Source organism: Eurosta solidaginis, chromosome 3 (genome assembly GCF_040869045.1).
Source record: "Eurosta solidaginis isolate ZX-2024a chromosome 3, ASM4086904v1, whole genome shotgun sequence".
NCBI classification, from domain to species: Eukaryota; Metazoa; Arthropoda; class Insecta; order Diptera; family Tephritidae; genus Eurosta; species Eurosta solidaginis.
The window spans coordinates 49,076,101-49,094,816 of NC_090321.1; the positions used below are offsets into that span (position 1 = coordinate 49,076,101).

Consider the following 18,716-nt stretch of genomic DNA (forward strand, 5'->3'; position numbering starts at 1 on the left):
CTACTCAGTGTGAGCCCTTTTCATGGCGCTAATTTTTTCTATTTTTATTTCGTAAGCTAAATTATAAATACATATTTAATTTCAATCATAATTATAATAAATAAATTTTGGTATTTTTTTGCTTAGATATTTGACAGCTGCAGTTGACATAAAAGCCGGCGAAACCGTTCTATTAGAGCAGCCGATATTGCTGTTGGCCACAGATGGTGAAAGACGTTGTTCGAATTGTTTAAAGAAGACTACGCAGTTTTGCAGGTATTGAACTGATCTCTATTGATCACTTTCAGCAAACACTATTGTTATTCAGTGGTTGAGTGATAACTTTTTGAACCCACCGTTGAGTATGTTTGCAACACACAACGGTTTGAAATTTATATGTGACCCGGCCTATGAAAAGATGGCTTATGACTCGAAAAAGAAATTGCGGGAAACAGCTGTTAAAGATAAACAATGCATTTCTTCAGTTTCTTAGTAGTTTTTCTTTTGCATTATGAACAGTCATGTCCAAAAGGCAACCAAAAAAGGCAAAAGAGCATAAATGAGATAAGTTCGTGTGTGTATATAAAGAGCGATGTTTTTTTCAATGCAAAGCACAAACCAGTTTCTGACCGAAAAAAAATCGTGTGAGTGCTCAGATTTAAAGCAATGCCTAACGAGTAGGGTATAGTACAGGTCTACAAGTAGGATATGTAGCAGCACGCACACACACAGCCACGCTCACCTGGTAAAATGCTTGTTCTTTTTTTTTTTTTTTTTGATGCTATTTGACACTGTTGTACTTCTTAGGTTCAAGAAAAGTGTAGTAGCTGCTAACGAAAACTGCGTAAAATTCTTATCGTAAAATTACAAAGAAATATCCTTATTTACTTTCAAACGAACACTTAATTGCATCTCTCTTTAAAATCCATATGTTTTGGACAATTTTAATTAACAAATTGTGATACTTTATTACCGGTGACAATTGCTAAAACACGACCAAAACCGTCGAGGGAGGTATTAATAGAAGCGTTTTTGCCTCGCTTCCAATAATTCGAGTACTTTTTCGCCTTTGGACTATTGATAACAGGACAAAACACGTATTTTCGTTTCTCTTTCCATATTTTTGGACGGGTTATTTCAGTCGACCTCAAAACTTCAAACTGTTTTTCGCGGAGAACTTTTGAACGGGTAGAAAAACTTACCACCCGTGTTTGTATTCTCAATACTGGAATAACTACGCGCCCTCAGACACCCCAATTCAATTTTGTATAATTTTCAGTAGGACCCATATAGGTGCACTACATTTTAATACTAAATTCGTTCAAAAAAATTTACCATCACAGCAACCCATATCTGATATTCCGCTCCTTTTTTTGTTTCCCTGCGTCGCTTTCCACGACAGCAACACCGGTAATTTTGACACTTCGTTCAGTGTCAAACGGATGTTCCACGCAGGTTCCACGCAGATTCCAAAATAGTTTGACACTGACCGAAGTGTCAAACGGCAGTGTGTTAGAAAGAGAAAGGAATTGTTTCCTTCTCATACATATCATACTTGTAAACCTGTACTATGGAGTAGGGCGTGTGTCGCTTATGAATAATGTCTGTCGAAGAAGAATTTAGCGAGGTTTTCAAACATATTTCTGTGAAAACGAAGAGAATGATGATGATACTTTCGATGATGTTGGTATCAATTACGAGGACGAACTACAATCATTGTTTCAAGCTCAAGGTCAAATGGAAGTGGATGAAAATATCATCTCAAAAACAGTTCTAAGCAAGTTAGGATTTTCTAGTTTTCACCACGTGAAAGAGCGTCTCAAAAACTATCGAAACCAGAAAAAAAGTGGAAACAATTTTTTTGAGTCATAAGCCACTTTTTCATAGGCCGGGTCACATGTCAATTTACTTACATAGGACCGGTTTTCTACCCAGTTTGTCAGTTAAACTACGCTTAAACTTATTCTGCAGTTTTTCAATCTACTTTAACGGAAGCTTAAGCTGAGCTTAAGCGGCCGATCTGGCAACTTAAATCTAGTTAAGCTATCAGTTATTAGTAGAGTTGGGATTCTAACACCTCTAAGATAAGTCTAATACAGGCATCCTTCCGATATCATATATGAGCCTTATTGGCGTCATATACTGCTAATTTTGAGTATTTTAATGACACTACTTCAGGGCTTTTAGGAAGAATTTTTGACATCCATATATCCGAAGCGGAAAACATAGGGGGGAAAATTGTTGTGATAAAACTCCGATGATGATAAGATAGAAATGAAATAAGTATTAGTTGAATTAATTATTTATTTAGAACAAATTGTCGCAGAAAAATGTCTGAGTTTTTATCACGGAGCTGCATAAATTACTCATTTTAATATTTTTCGCTTGTTAATAATTTCATCAAATTGGAGTCATAAAAGGCTCTAAGGTGATAGCATTTTTGGAGCTGATATTTTTGGGCCCACATTGAACTCCAGAACTGTAAGGGAATGTTTATAGGGTACACATATTTACGCAAACAAAGCTACCCCTTAAAACATGCTCACGGCGTTCATAATTTAAATATTTAAATATTAAGAAACGAGTCCAAAATAAGTGGGCAATGTAGGAATCAGAAAAGCATCGAAACGCGTAGGAGGGTTAAAGAAAATTTAATTTTTGCCATTTATTTAACTGCCTAAAAGCTCCTAACCTATCATGCAAAAATTAACATTTATCAACTATTTATGTTCGTCACAGCGAGTTTGGAACAAATTTTGAAATTTTGTTACGAAAATTTTTCATTTTAATACAAAATGAATTACATTTGTACATTATTGTTACCCTTGCTATTCTTTTTTTGTATAAGCATCGACGTTTTTCCGCTAATGAACGCTTTTCGACATGTTAAATGTGACCGGTGTGTCGAACTATATATGACCCCAATAAGGGCTGACGATGCCTAATCAATAGGCCATATAGGTTTCAGATAATCAGAGTTTATTAGAGTTAAAAATGACGCCGGAGAGTTCCAGTAGAGTATAATATGAGCTGTTTAAACGCCTTTTAAGACTTATATCGGACTCTTATTTAGGCTCAAATGATATATGCTAATAGGCTCATATAGTACGACCATTGCAAGAAGCGAAATGCATTGGTTTCGGCCTCCCAAATGAGCAGACGGTATGTAAACGCTCCAATTTAGATATTTTTCCGACCCTTTTTTGACTTAAGATGTTTACTGGGTGAACTTAAATTTTTGCAACGGCATACATTATTGGCTAAATAGTTTTGAAAAACGCTGGATTACAGATTAAAACTAATTCAACCGATAGCATAATGGATAACTACCCAGCAATATAGGAAAAATTCGATACATTTTGGATTGAATTTGGGTGCTTGTTTCGCATATTTTCCAAAAGATTATTTTTAACCTTCTTTTGGGTAAATATTTGGTATTTACCCAATTTTACCATATATAACCAATTTACCGGGTATTTACCCCTTTCCCATCTCTAGTTATTAGCGTTCGTTCGAAATGGCGTCGAATATACCCAACAAGTATTTGGGCTTGAGTACCATTAGAGCTCATGTTGATAACCAGGCATACTTCTAAAATCTCAAGAGTTGTTTCGAAACAGTGGCTCAACTCGAGAATCATAGCGTACTCAGTAGTAGAGGGAATTTTTTATAAAGTGAAAAGATTTAATTAACAACTTGTGGTTCTCTAATTGGACTCAAATGTAAAATTCCATACTACAGTATTTTCAAAAATTAAATAAAATATATATAACGAGCCGAACCAAATATCAGCAGAAATCAGCTGTTCTATTAATTAACTTACAGCTTACAGCTTGCGCTGCCATCTAGCGTATGATAGCAACTGCCAGTAATGCAGTGCAAATATTCACAATAGTGCCATAGTACAAATAGATTTCTTTGTGTGCTCACAATCGCTTAGTTTTAACAAATTATTTTAATAAAATATAGCTAACAGAAGCACTACGACCAAAATTGCCCTAAGCTCGCTTATAGCCCGAATCTCCATCTTTACAACCAAAACTTTATTTATAGATTTGGATTCCAAATAAGAGCGAAAAAGGGACCCGTATATAAAAACAGCAATTAGAAATAATTATATGATGATTTATTTTTGTTTCATTACGCTTCATTACTGCTATCAACCAGGTGTTTATTTCTCACAATAAACAGCTGTTGGTGTTGGTGGTACCACTTTGGAGATTTTTTTTTAAACTCCACCTCAACTCGATATCCAGTGTAGGATATCAACTGTAGAGATGTGTTAAATATTTATTTAAGAACTGTACATTTCTCAAACTCTCTCGAAAGTTAGATAATAATTGGAAAATATTAATGACGTTGGAGATCAACTCGAAAACTCTTAATTCTACACAATTTCTTAAAGTTTGGTAGTGATTGGAGAATTATGTTGGATATCACCTCCGGAAATAGATATGTATTTCGCTGGAGAAATTTGTTTTCATGTTTGTTGGGTAAACAAAATCCGGCTGTTGCAGTATCTACGAATTATCTAGATAATAAAAAAAACCAATGTTGTTGCACAAAAAAGCCAACTCCAAAGGCGGCCTTAAACTGTTACTGAAAAACTGCTGATTAGTTTAATTGGAGTTTAAATTTGACTACAGTTTACGCAAACTTAGTTTAAGCTTAGCTTAACCAACTACTGAAAAACCGGGCCTTACTTAATTGGCGCTTAACCGTTCACACGGTTATGGCCGCCCAACAAGGAGCGCCATTCACCTCTTTGTTGGGTTAACTGGCGCCAAATAGTCACACCAAGATAATTTAAATCGTTTCCACCTAGTCCCTCCGCGGAGTGGTGGTTTGCCAAAATCTTCCTTTGCTTCCAATAGACGGGATCCGATAATAATACATACTTAGCCGGAGCATAACTTTTCATAAGCTTAGCTAGCGTAGCCACTGCATTTTAATTCGCTGGACTATGTTGATGTCTGCGTAAAGCTCGTCCACAGCTCATCATTAAATCTTCTCCGGGACTCACCGTCGCCAACGCGTAGAGGTACGCAAATCTTTCGAAAAAATTTTCTGAAATTTCTGCATCACATAGCAGGACGGGTACGACAAGCGACTTGTAGAGCATGATTTTCGTTTGCCGAGGGAGGACTTTACTTTTCAATTGCCTAGCTGGTACAAAGTAGCGTTTTATAGCAAGAGTGATTCTTTGCTTGATTTTAAAGCTGATGTTGTTGTTTGTGTTAATACTGATTCACAAATAACAAAGTCTCGTTTTTTCGAAATTATGGCTGCCAACAGTGGCGTGGTTCCGCTTCTTTTTCCAGTTTGGAGTAAGCATAACTGAAGGCAGCCTGTCTGAAACCTCGTTATGTTGAGACGAGGTCCTTCCCAATTCTGACTGAAATTGTGGTGTTGCTGAACATCATATGTTTTGCGGGGAAACCAAATTCAGACATGGCGGCATATATGTAGGCGGCTCCTTTTCATGCTGTTGAAGGCGACTTTAAAATCGCTTGGCGTATAGTGAAAATCTGCTTGCTGGTAGATTTACCTGATCTGAAGCCGCACTGATAAGGTCCGATCAGCCAATTTTCGGGTGGGCTTCAATCTTTCGAGCAATACGTTTCACATGACTTTATGTGTGATACTAAGCAGGCTGATTCTGCGATAGTTGGCGCAGTTTGCAGAAGCCACTTTCTTGTGAACTGGGAAAAGAAATAAGCTAATGCATGTGCTTTACCAACCTGGCCTTGTTGTTCTTGAAACTGGTTTTTATTATTCCGAAAGCGTCATAATCGGGTCGGGGGACAGTAATGCCATCATCATCGATTGCGGGATCGGGTTCATCATCCCTGGGTGGTACATCGCTGCGTCCATTTGGGAGAGCAGAGAAGTGCTTCCTCTAAAATCGAAGCACTCTCTGGACAACGGTTACAAGGTCGCTTTTTTTTTTTGTTCTAGTTAAGCTCGCTTTTAACGTAGCCTTGTAGGCAGCGTCTTCTCTTTCGGTTGCAACGTGACATTCTTCATTCTACCAGTTGTTTTTCCGTGGTCGCCGGTAACCAATTTTTCCCTCGGCGGCAATACGAAGTGCTTTAGAGATATGCTCCCACTGCTCCTGCATTCCGGCGGGTTGACTTGTGCACTCAGAGAGCAGGTGTGAGAGTCGAGTTGCGAAACCATCGGCAGTCTGTTGCGATTGTAGCTTTCCACGTCTAGCTTTTCTTGTTTTTTGTGTTCCCTGTGTTTAACCGCTCAGAGGCGGGCTCATATTTTGGCCGCAACGAGATAGTGAGCCGACGCGGCGTTAGAAATGTATGTCCGTCTATCACAACGTGGTCGATCTGATTACGTGTATGGGGACAGCCATGTAGGTGGACGTATATTTTTATGCATGTATCTCGTGCTCTTACTATCTGCATCCAGTTGGCAGAGGTAAAGCCTATCTAATGTAATCAATGCTTCCTTTTACTTTGATCTCCGGTTATGGCTTCATGCGCTATATTGACAATGCTTCTTGATCTTCGAAATCAAAATTGACAATTAGACAATCCACCTGGACTTTTCGGATCCCCTGTAGACGCTCACTAATAGAATCGAACATATAAAGTGGCCTGTATGAAGATGGCTGGTCGGGCATCTTACCAGGTTTCAGCAAAAGGACCAGTCTTTAACGTTTCCATGAGCGGGGCAAGACGTCTTCCTGAATACAGGCGTTGAAAAGATCTGTAAATACTGATATTCTAGACTTTAATGCTGCTTTAATGGCTATATTTGGCACTTCATCGGGACCTGTGGACTTATTATCAGCAACTCTGTGTATTGCATCTAGTACCTCCGGCTCTGTTACTCTTGGGATTACTACACCTTCGTGGTTCTCTCTTTGATAAGTCCAGATAGTCCAATCTCTACCCTGCTCGCCCCATTCATCTCCCACTCCCTTTCCTTTTCCCTCGCCTCCCTCCTATTCATTTCGTTTTTTTGCAGGATTTCAAAAGTTCTGTAACTCCTTTTCTGAGAATCTTTTTAAATAATGTTCTTGACGGCTTCATTTATAACATTAAATACATACTTAAGTATTTTCCTATTAACAGTTCATGTCACATTTTCCCACGCTGCGAAAATTGTGCATCACACAATGAATACGATTGCCGTTTGCTGGCCGACATGAAAGAGTTGCGCATTGACTTGATAAAGGAAAAGCCAAATACATATGGTCTTATCAAATGCTTATTACTACGAGAGAATCCCGAAACAGAACAATACTATGAACAGTTTCTACAATCCGAACCTCATTTAGAAGCACGAAAGGGCTCTGATATTTGGAAAGTGTGGCAGCGTGACGCCATTGAACCCATACTTAAAGCAGGTTTGACCAAATACCTCAAAGATGGTCAGTCCGTGGATGAAGTTCTATTGCAAAAAATCGCGAGTATAATTGATGTGAATTGTTTTGAGATCCGAGCACCCGATGAAGGTCAACTACGCGGCATTTATCCACGTGCAGCATTAATGGCTCATAGTTGCGTAGCGAATGTGCAAATATCGAACGATGAAAAGTATCAGCTGAAAATGTTTACTACGCTTGATGTGACTAAAGGCGAAATTCTTCATATTTGCTATGCGAATGTATTGTTGGTATGTTTTATATTTCCAGGAAAATAATTCGTATCAAATTAAGATTTCCCGGTCAGTTTTTATATCGTTTTTTTTTTTTCAAATTTAGTGGTTTCTTGTCGTGTTGGTTTCGAAGTAAAAAAGTTAAAGTTTGACAAAAAAGAAGTTTTTATTAAATTATCAGATGGCCACTTCCAACAGTAAACATGAGAGAAACAAGTAAGGAAGGCTAATTTCGGGTGTAACCGAACATTATCTACTCAGCTGAGAGCTTTGGAGACAAAGTAAGGGAAAATCACCATGTAGGAAAATGAACCTAGGGTAACCCTGGAATTTGTTTGTATGGCATGGGTATCAAATGGAAGGTATTAAAGAGTATTTTAAAAGGGATGGGCCATAGTTCTATAGGTGGACGCCTTTTCGACCAGGGGTGACTCCAGAATGTGTTTGTACGATATGGGTATCAAATTAAAGGTATTAATGAGGGTTTTAAAAGGGAGTGGTCCTTGGTTGTATATGTGAATGCGTTTTCCAGATATCGACCAAAATGTAGACCAGGGTGATCCAGAACATCATCTGTCGGGTACCGCTAATTTATTTATACATGTAATACCACGAACAGTATTCCTGCAATGATGCCAAGGGCTTTTGATTTCCCCCTGCAGAACTTTTTCATTTTCTTCTACTTAATATGGTAGGTGTCATACCCATTTACAAAGTTTTTTTTCTAAAGTTTCTATTTTGCGTCAAAAAACCAAATCAATCCCTGTTTCATCCCTTTTTTCGTATTTGGTATAGAATTATGGCATTTTTTTCAATTTTCGAAATTTTCGATATCGAAAAAGTGGGCGTGGTCATAGTCGGATTTTGCCCATTTTTAATACCAAGATAAAGTGAGTTCAGATAAGTACGTGAAATAAGTTTAGTAAAGATATATCGGTTTTTGCTCAAGTTATCGTGTTAACGGCCGAGCGGAAGGACAGACGGTCGATTGTGTATAAAAATTGGGCTTGGCTTCAACCGATTTCGCCCATTTTCACAGAACACAATTACCGTCATAGAAGCTATGTCCTTACCAAATTTCACAAGGATTGGTAAATTTTTATTCGCTTATGGCTTTAATAGTACTCTAGACAAATTAAATGAAAAAGGGCGGAGCCATGCCCATTTTGAAATTTTCTTTTATTTTTGTATTTTGTTGAAACATATCATTACCGGAGTTGAATGTTGACATAATTTACTTATATACTGTAGAGATATTCAATTTTTTGTTACAATTTGACTTAAGAATTGTTTTTTTTTTAAGTGGGCGTGTTCGTCATCCGATTTTATTTAGCACTCATATAGTAATAGGAGTAACATTCCTGCCAAATTTCATCATGATATCTTCAACGACTGCCAAATGACAGCTTGAAAAACTTTTAAATTACCTTCTTTTAAAAGTGGGCGGTGTCACGCCCATTGTCCAAAATTTTACTAATTTTCTATTCTGCGTCATAAGGTCAACCACCTACCGAGTTTCATCGCTTTATCCGTCTTTGGTAATGAATTATCGCACTTTTTCGGTTTTTCGAAATTTTCGATATCGAAAAAGGGGGCGTGGTTATAGTCCGATTTCGTTCATTTTAAATAGCGATCTGAGGTGAGTGCCCAGGAACTTACATACCAAATTTCATTAATATACCTCAAAATTTACACAAGTTATCGTGTTCACGGACGGACGGACGGACATGGCTAAATGAATTTCTTTTTTCGCCCAGATCATTTTGATATATAGAAGTCTATATCTATCTCGATTAGTTTATGCCGTTACGCATTACCGTTATGCGAACAAAATTAATATACTCTGTGAGCTCTGCTCAGCTGAGTATAAAAAGAAGAGAAACAGAGAATATGGGAAAATATTAGAGAAAGTTGCGGGGAAGTCGGAAAAGAAAGGAGAACAAGAGGAAGATTAAGAATAAGGATAAGATTAAGAGTAATAGCGCGAGCTAAACGTGGATAAGAGTGCAAAAGAATGAAAGCGATAGGTAAATTGAATGAGCCTATTAAGGTAAATAAGAAAATTCAGAAGGAAGAGAAAATAAGAGAAGTAGAGGGTTTTGCAGAGCAGATGAATATACAGGGAAAGTCAGAAAAATATCTCTCGGGATTGATCATACGACTGGGAGTGTTTCATGTTTGCCTAAATGTTTCCAGAGTTAGCTAGAGCTGTTTAAAATAAAGTTCTGATAAGCCAAAGTTTTGTTTTTTTGTCATCAGTTTAATCTGTAAGCTCTGATTTGTTGAAGCGTCATTGCTGTAAAACATTTGCCGCTATATATTTTTACACCAAGCGCCTCTTTCTGTTCAAGCCTTTCTGAGCCTACCTCAACGCTGGGTTTACATAGATAAATGTTAGGCCTTGGGACGGCATACTGGTGGGCCTTGGGTCATCTATTACGTAGCGATCTGGCAACACCTCTTGTGTGGTTTATAGATCCCTTTGGCCAAGTATGAGTTTGAAAAACGAGACACCTTTAAATGCTTAGATTAGGTTAGGTTAAACTAGCCAACCCATGAGGACCTCACATAGACTTAATGAGTCGATAGTGTTGCTAAAAGGATCAGGACCTATATTATTATATTAATAACTCCGTCCTCTTGGCAAATACTAGAAGCTTTCTAGGACCTATGCTTCCATATACGCCTTTTCCGCATTGACGCTCGAGGTGACATTAGATACACAGGTATATATGTATATCCCAAAGCGCCAGAACCATCAAATAAGTAATTTTTGGAAGGCACTTTCCATTTATGACAACCACCTGAACAGTTGACTGATGACCAGCGTCCCCAGTAAATGATGTTAAAGTAAAAGCTCTTTAGTCTTAAGGATACACATGACTGGTCTTCCCGAATTTTGATAAGCGAAACGTGACTCGGTCTTATGCAACCGTTGAATATTATTTTAAGCCATTCCACGATCGCTCTACCCGAAACTTATAGATAGCATGGCAGGGAATATACCATCAGGGGTAGGCGATTTAAACTTAGAAAAACCCATTACCACTCATTCGATCTTGGTATCAGTCAAAAAAGCCCGGCACTATCCGCTCTATGATTGAAGTGTTTGTGTTGTCTGCTGGCTCTTCTGCAGCATCTTCTGATGGGAAATGTGCGTTGGGAAGCGCTTCATGGGACTCTTCACTACTGCGTGACTATTCCCCGTTCTCTTTCTTTATTAGTCCTTGGACTATATTTTCTCTCGCTAGGACTTCCGGTTTCATCATACAAAGATCCAGCGTGTATATTCGGTCGCAGTTTTGAATTTGGACTTGAAAAATGAAACGGTTTCAAACCGTTACTAAAATTGGGTTAAGATTTTAGTTTTGAAAAACTAAAAAAATTCGGTTTCGGGGTCCAGCAAAGAAACAGTTTTAAAGTTTACGCTTTTCGAAGAATGTACCGGCTTTAAACGGTTAGTTACGTTAAAGACTTCGAACATTTTTCCTTTATTTTGCGAATTATTCTATTGTTTTCTAATTACATAAATACTCCATTACAGGGTACCGACGAACGTCGTGATTCGCTAAAAATCGGCAAATATTTCGATTGTAAATGCCAGCGCTGTGAAGATCCCACCGAGCTCGGTTCACATATGAGTAGTTTCATGTGTGTACGTTGTGCCGAGCAGAAACGAAGTGGTTTCATTGTCAAAACGAAAAATAAACAAGTGCAGGAACAAACACAGCTACAACAACAACAATCGAAAAGGCAATATCAAAAATTATGGACATGGCAGTGCTTGCAGTGTGGGCACACCCTAAGCCCGGAAATTGCAATGCAATTAGTGGAACGTGCCAAAGAAGAAATATTTCATGCTAAGGACGACATCACCCATTATGAACTTTTGCTTGTCAAACTCACGCGCTACTTTCATCCCAATCATTATCTTTTGTTGGATATAAAACAGAATGTTGCAGCGATTTTGCGTAGCATTTTACAAAATTTAGCCCTGCACCCGGGTCGCAAGGTGTACGAGCGTAAGGTGCGATTGTGTCAGGAAATTTTTGGTGTATTGAAAATTATTTTACCTGGAATTTCGCGCTTGAAAGCTATTGTGCTCTATGAAATGGCCAATACAACGGCGGAGCTGCAACGCATGCGTTATGAGGAGAAGGAAATTCAGAAAACGGAATTGGTGGTGAGTTGAACGACATGGTACATCTACTTTTTCTTCATTAAATCTCTGCAATCGAAATTTGTTTCTAATCCAAATCCGAGTCTTGGGAATCCTTCTGTGTAGGCTCAGCAAGATTCTATCCAAGGAACGTCACAACGATCACTTCGTGAGAGAAGAGGGTGGGGTGTGGACGTAAACTGTTGAGAAAACACTAAACATCCTCTGGAACACTCATTTTCTTACTGAGGTATGTGAAGTCCGCTGCTTCCTTCGGAGAGGTTGTTGGGTTCGTACATTAACAGGGAAATATATTATTCGCTATTAGCAGTTCCTCTTCTTTCAAAAGACCGGGCCCTGACGGTGTCACTCCGGCGATTCTCCAAAAATTGGGTGAGCCTATTAACCTCTGGTTGTAAAGGGTGTACAGAACGAGCTTGGCTTTAGCCTATTTTTTCGAAGCTGGAGAAGAGTTAAAGTCATTTTCTTACCCAAAGCAGACATAATACGCTAAAGACTACAAATAAATTAGACTTACTTCCTTCCCGCTGTAGGTTTTGGGAAGGCTCTTAGATATCCACATTAGGTCGGTAGAAGCTACTACGCCACAACAAGCGTATATAAAGGGCAGGTTCTTGACACTGCTCTCCACGAGCTCATAGGTATCATAAGGATTCCTAAACTACAAAGAACACACTCTATATATCAATATATAAATCAGCGCGTTTACCAACGCCCATGGCAGTGCTGGCATAAAGAACTTTATCTGCCAATGGACGAAATATGCTGTAGAATAGGGTAATACAAGGCAACATGGATTCGGTTACAACTACCCGCCTTGTGAGCAGACGAAATCCCCAGGGACGAATTCTCCGCTTCTGTGGCTAGCGAAAACCTAGAAGAGACGCTTCGAAGGCTTTACGTCTGAACAACCAAAAGCAGCCTTAACCTAAACCCTAGTAAAGCGAAGAACTCTTTAATACTAACATATGGAGCTATAGCATAGTCACCGGCCATGGTCAAACAGTACCACATTTAAAAGATGAATAGAATACAGCGGGCAGCACTCGTAGGGGTAACAGTTGCAATAAGGTTGTTTCCAACTGACGCACTTAATGTGCTCCTTAACCTATCTCTGGACTTCACATAAGTGAAGATGCAACTTTTTTGACAATAAGACTTCGTGAGTCTGGAGGCTTCCCGGTGTGGCTCCTCCATCACACGCCCTCACTAAGTTTCGACAGATGTCAGGCGCTTAACTACCCCATCATTTTGCCTAAGACCGTCAGCATCTGCAAGAGGTTGCTTCAAGCCGCAGCTTACTTCGCAAACATAAGTCTTATATGGATACCTGTCAGAGTAACATCGAGGTTAACTATAACAATCAAAGGCAAACGAACTTGCATGGGAAAAGGCACTGCTGGAGACAGCGGAGACGATCATCCAATCAAAAGAAACATCTTTGTTGTCCGGGCGGCACAGCAACCAACCAACCAACATATCGCCAACAAAATTCAACAAAGTAAGTTTTGATTTGATTTCGATTCCCTCAACAACTTCCCAACGAGTGATGTTGCAGAGCCTCATTTGATACAGCAATAATGAGAAAAGTTCACTCTATAACTTAAGTGCGCCTCGCATTTTGCCAGCTAGATTACCAAGCTTCTGTCATGCATGCGTTGTGGCACAACTTTTTTGCCGTCTGTGGTGTGAGCAGGAAATTTCTCGCAACCCTACCCTCATCCGACATTCTGTACATAACTTGGTTGCCACAGATAGTGGTTCCACTCCATATTGGTACTTAAATTAATGTACGTATCCACGACGTCGCATTTACGTCTGACATCAATCGATAGATGGGCATAGCTATATTTTTGAGCTCCAATCAAGTCGCTCAGCCTAAGAGGTCAATGTAAGGAGGCTTAACTTTATTACTTCAGTACCAAAGGCCACTTCGTTGCTGAGTCTGACATTATAGGAAGTAGGTATGATTTTGTTGTAGCGCCTGAACGAATCCTCATATGATTTGCATCTCATATAATTTAACGAACTTTGTATGGCCAAGAACCATTGCGAGGCCTCATAAATCTATACGAGCGTGACCCCTGCGCATCTTGCGCAAGCAATATAAAAGTCTTATCAAATATCAACAGAAATCAGCTGTTCTATTAACTTACAGCTTGCGCTGCCATCTAGCGTAATGCAGTGCAAAAATTCACAATACTGCCATAGTACAAATAGATTTCTTTGCGTGCTCACAATCGCTTATTTTTAACAAATTATTTTAATAAAATATAGCTTAACAAAAGCACTACGACCAAAATTGCCCAAAGCTCGAATAGCCCGAATCTCCATCTTTACAACCAAAACTTTATAGATTTGGATTCCAAATAAGAGCGAAAAAGGAACCCGTACATAAAACAGCAATTAGAAATAATATATATGATATTTATGACATGTGTTTAACTGAAACTTATATTATATGTATTTAGGAGCTATTGAAGCAAGTGGAAATTATGATACGAGAATCCATACGCATGCTTTTATATGAACCGCCTGAATCGCCCGAAGGTCAGATGACTAAGGATATGTTGAAAAAGTTAAAGGATCTGCAGAATGACATCAAGTACTTAGAAGAAAATTGAATATATAAAATTACACATGTATGTGTATAGAAAATAAAGTAAAATAAAAAAACAGTATGGAAAGGAAAGATAGTTCACTTTGTGCAAACACTGTATGGTACTCGAAGGGTCTCTAAAAAGCTTAAACGTTTTTTTTTAAGATTTTTGAAGCTTATTGAATTGTTTTTTACTTTGGCTCCAATTTTCAAATCTAAGTAAATATACTGTAACGAATTTAGGGAAATTCTGCTTATTTGTAACCTTCTGCTAACGTTCGAATCGCTAAACTCTTGAATAAATCACTCCAATATTCTGTATTGCAAAATGGTCTTTATTAGACCATGTTGGGAGTAGTACAATTATACATCACAATTAAACTTCACTTCGCAACTGATAGCGTGTTTGAATCAAACTGATTAGTCATTCCTCAACTTGCGCTGCTTTTATACACTCTGTTGCCTCGTCATATTCTCCAAAGGTATAGACGTTTCACCTTCTAGAATCACCTGCTTGGTTCCCAGCGATATACATGTACATTTGTAGGTTTATGCGTTTCTCAATGTCATACGCGTGTGCATGTGTGAGAACCAACTTCGGCTGATGACCAAAAGTGTGTGCTTGAGTAATTCTTCGTCGCCTTTTATGTACGTGTGTAAATGGAATAAATTCACGTGTTCATGTAGTGGCAGCTTGCTCTGTTGTTGTTGTTGTGCCTTTATTTACTAACAGCTTAGTGATGCTAAAATTCGCCACAATACATATATATTTCTTTTGTACGTGTGCGGAGCACGCTACCATCACACCACGGTGGCCGCCGTTTACCTTTTATTTTTAAGTTAAATTAATTGATGTGACAGGGGTGAAGGAAATACTATTCATGGAACAAAGGATTGAAACTACAATTAGCTAAAACTAAAGAGGGGTTTTTTAAGATCAAAAGGGTGTGGCTTTTTCGGGTATTTAGTTGGTTAAAATATTACAAAAAGTGTAATATGTAACAGTTCGTTACAGGATTCATTTAAACAAATCAAAAATTGAACGAAAAAGCTGTGTTAGATACTAAAGATAAAACATTACGAATTTTAATTAGGAATAATTCGCAACAAATCCATGGCCATAAAGCTCATAAAATAAAAAGGCATGTGTGCTGAACTACCGGTTTCGCAGAGTTCTTAAATAATCACGGAAGGGTTCCAAAATGATACCAAAATAATCCCGAAATGATCCTGACGGGATCCCGGACTGATCGTGAAAACAATCCAGAAATGATGCCGGAAGGGTCCCCAAAAGATCCCGAAGTAGTCCCGAAATTACCCTGACGGGGTCCCGAAAACCAAACAGTAATGATCCCGGATGGGTTCCGAAAAGATCCCGAAATAGTCCCGAAATGAGCCTGAAGGTATCCCGGACTGATCTCGAAAAACATCCTGAAATGATGCCAGAAGGGTCCTCAAATAATCCCAAAATAGTTTCAAAAAATTCCCGAAATTACTCTGACGGGATCCCGAAATACTCGCGAAAAATTCCCGTAATAACGCTGATGGGATCCCGGACGGATCGCGAAAACCATCCAGAATTGATCTTTGAAGGGTACGCAAATGATTCCGAAATAGTCCATAAAAATTACCGAAATTACCCTGATGGGATCCCGGACGGATCCCGAAAACTATTCAGAAATGATGCCGGAAGGGACCCGAAATGACCATGACGGGATCCGGAAAACCATCCAGAAATGATGCCGGAAGGGTCTGCAAATTATCCCGAGAAAGTCCAGAAATGACCCTGACGGGATCCCGGATGGATCCGAAAGACCATCTAGCAATGATGCCGATGGATCCCGGAAACCATGCAGAAATGATCCCCGAATAGTCCCGAAAAGGTCCCAAAATGACCCTGGCGGGATCCCGGACGATTTCCGAAAAACATCCAGAAATGATCCCGGAACTGCCCCGAGCTGACCCCGACGGGATTACAAATAAGGTGAAGCCAATTATAAAAGCATGTTAATAAGGCAGCAGGCGCGTTGAAGCGAATGAAAAGTTACAACAAACATACAGGTAAAGCTAATAAAAACAATTGAAGGATGGCGGGAGGAGAAGGAGAGCACCACCGATCGTTTTTCCCAAATTGTTTAGATCTCGATCTGTTTGTCTGAGCCAGATAACAAAAATTATTGATTTAGGTGAAAATTTATATTGTTAAGTTATAACAATTTATAGATTTTGCATCAGACTGGGATAGGGGGGGAGGAGGAGACGGAGGGTGTCACTGCTCACTTTGTAAGCCATCGACTTATTTGACCCATTGAGTTTGTAATATTGGTGAAGGTCAGTATACGTAAAGTTATAATGTGTAAATATTATTAAAAAGTAATTGTTTGAAGGATGGTGGGACCCCCTTCCCATTTTCGAAAACAATTTCGCCAGTAGACTAATGTCTATCTGTGTCCCAAATTTCATCAAAATCCGTGCAGCCTTTCTGGTGTGATTCAGTCACAAAGACGTAAAATGCAATAATTAAAAGATAACTGTTCCTAGGGGGCGGGGACCTCACTCATTTTCAAAAACCTTTAGCTAGTATATCGTTCTAGACTTTTGGCTATATGTGTGCCAAATTTCATCCGAAACCGATTAAGATAAGATAAGATGTAATATGTGTTCTAAATATGAGGCAAATCGGTCCAAAAATACGACTTTTTGAAATATTTCGATCCATGCCCACCTAACGGAGGGTTTTCTTCTTTTTATTGCATTGTCATCGGGTTCTGAACTATATTCCAAGTTTCAAGCTTGTAGGTTATCGGGAAGTTTCATAAATTTCAATTTCAAAAATTCGTAAAGAACGCTCGTTGCACAGGGTCAAGCTAAATAAAACCGCTATGATAACTTCATAAAATAGAAAATGTAAAAAATTTCATTACGAAAAATAGAATCTCCAACTTGTGAATAAATTCGCCAACGTAAAAAATTTATAGATTATGGGTGTGGGAAAAAAACCAAAAAATAATTGATAGGCTTGGGTATTGTTATGATTAAGGCGTTATTCTATGACTTCAATAACCGATTACGTTGACTCTCATAGAGTTGGTTGGATTAGATGTTTTAAACGAAGTTTGTCAGGGTCTCAAAATAGTTATTTCTCATGATCTATTCATAAACGAGGGAACCAAGGCGCATCCATACCAGGTGGTGGCAAAGCGAATTCAACCAATTCGCCGTGCAGAAGAATGTCAAGTCAAGAGAAAATTTTCATTGATTCCGATTAACTGACATGTTGTAGTGCAACTAAGGCGAATTCAGTACCTGGTGTTGTTATCCCAACAGCTGATTGCTTCTTCTTGATTATTTTCCACACAGCGCCTTGTACTTTAATATGTCAGTTAATCGAAATCAATTAAAATTTTCTTTTGACTTGACACCCTTCTGCACGGCGAATTGGTTTAATTCGCTTTGCCATCACCTGGTATGGATTCTCCTTGAGTACAACACGTTGTATGGAAAATAGTGAAGAAGAAGCAATCAGCTGTTGGGATAACAACACCTGGTACTGAATTCACCTTGGGGTGAACTTTACAGTCGTTTCACAACTTAAGTCATTTACATGCGCCACATTTTAAAATCATACAATCAAAAATATTTATTAACTCGTCATAGCAATTATTTTTACATGATACAAGACAAAAATATCGCCATTAAATAATAAATAAATAAGTAAATAAATAAATAAATAAATTTCGACTGCTGAGTGGAATATCACCATATCTCAACTAATGTTTCGAAATTCGGTGTTCAGTGGATTACGGCTGATATTCCACTCAACAGTCCATTTATAACTACACCCTTTAACTTATATAGGCCCTTAAAAACCTTTGAACTCTTGCATTTGTTAAATCTGTATATAAACCATAGAGAGCACTGTCACAACCACTTCGTACCACCGCACAAAGTCGTCCTTCCACAAGGGCCCCTGCTCCAGAATCTCCATGACACACACCACTTCCACTACATCCAGCACAAATAACGGTATCTGGTAAATTTTGCGGGGTCGCTATATTCCAAAAAACCATCTGGCAGGATTTTTTTTCAATTACAGGCACTTCAGTAGTTTGGAGAATAAGATGAGGAGTATTAACACCTGCCACTGTCGAGCCCCATCCACTAACTTTCATCCTTTTACCCGGTGTTAATTCATCCAAGCAAACCTCTATTGGTTTTACGGCATAATTCTCCACAAAGTTCGGAACCACTATAAGCACAGCGATATCCATAAAGCCTGTATCTCCATTAAAATTATAATTGACAAATATACAATCCACACCACGTCTTTGCCCTATTCCT

General features: G+C 38.7%; 1 protein-coding gene across 1 annotated transcript in view; it reads left to right on the forward strand.

The window, feature by feature from the left end:
- LOC137245885 (uncharacterized) overlaps nt 1-14,468 on the forward strand; it is a 45,641-nt gene extending 31,173 nt beyond the window's left edge. Inside the window, exons 6-9 of the mRNA XM_067777083.1 lie at nt 127-255; nt 7,071-7,614; nt 11,141-11,779; nt 14,248-14,468. Coding sequence (XP_067633184.1) covers nt 127-255; nt 7,071-7,614; nt 11,141-11,779; nt 14,248-14,400 — 1,465 coding nt within the window. The 3' untranslated portion in view covers nt 14,401-14,468. The remainder of the gene's footprint in view (nt 1-126; nt 256-7,070; nt 7,615-11,140; nt 11,780-14,247) is intronic.
- The last annotated feature ends 4,248 nt before the right edge of the window (nt 14,469-18,716 follow it).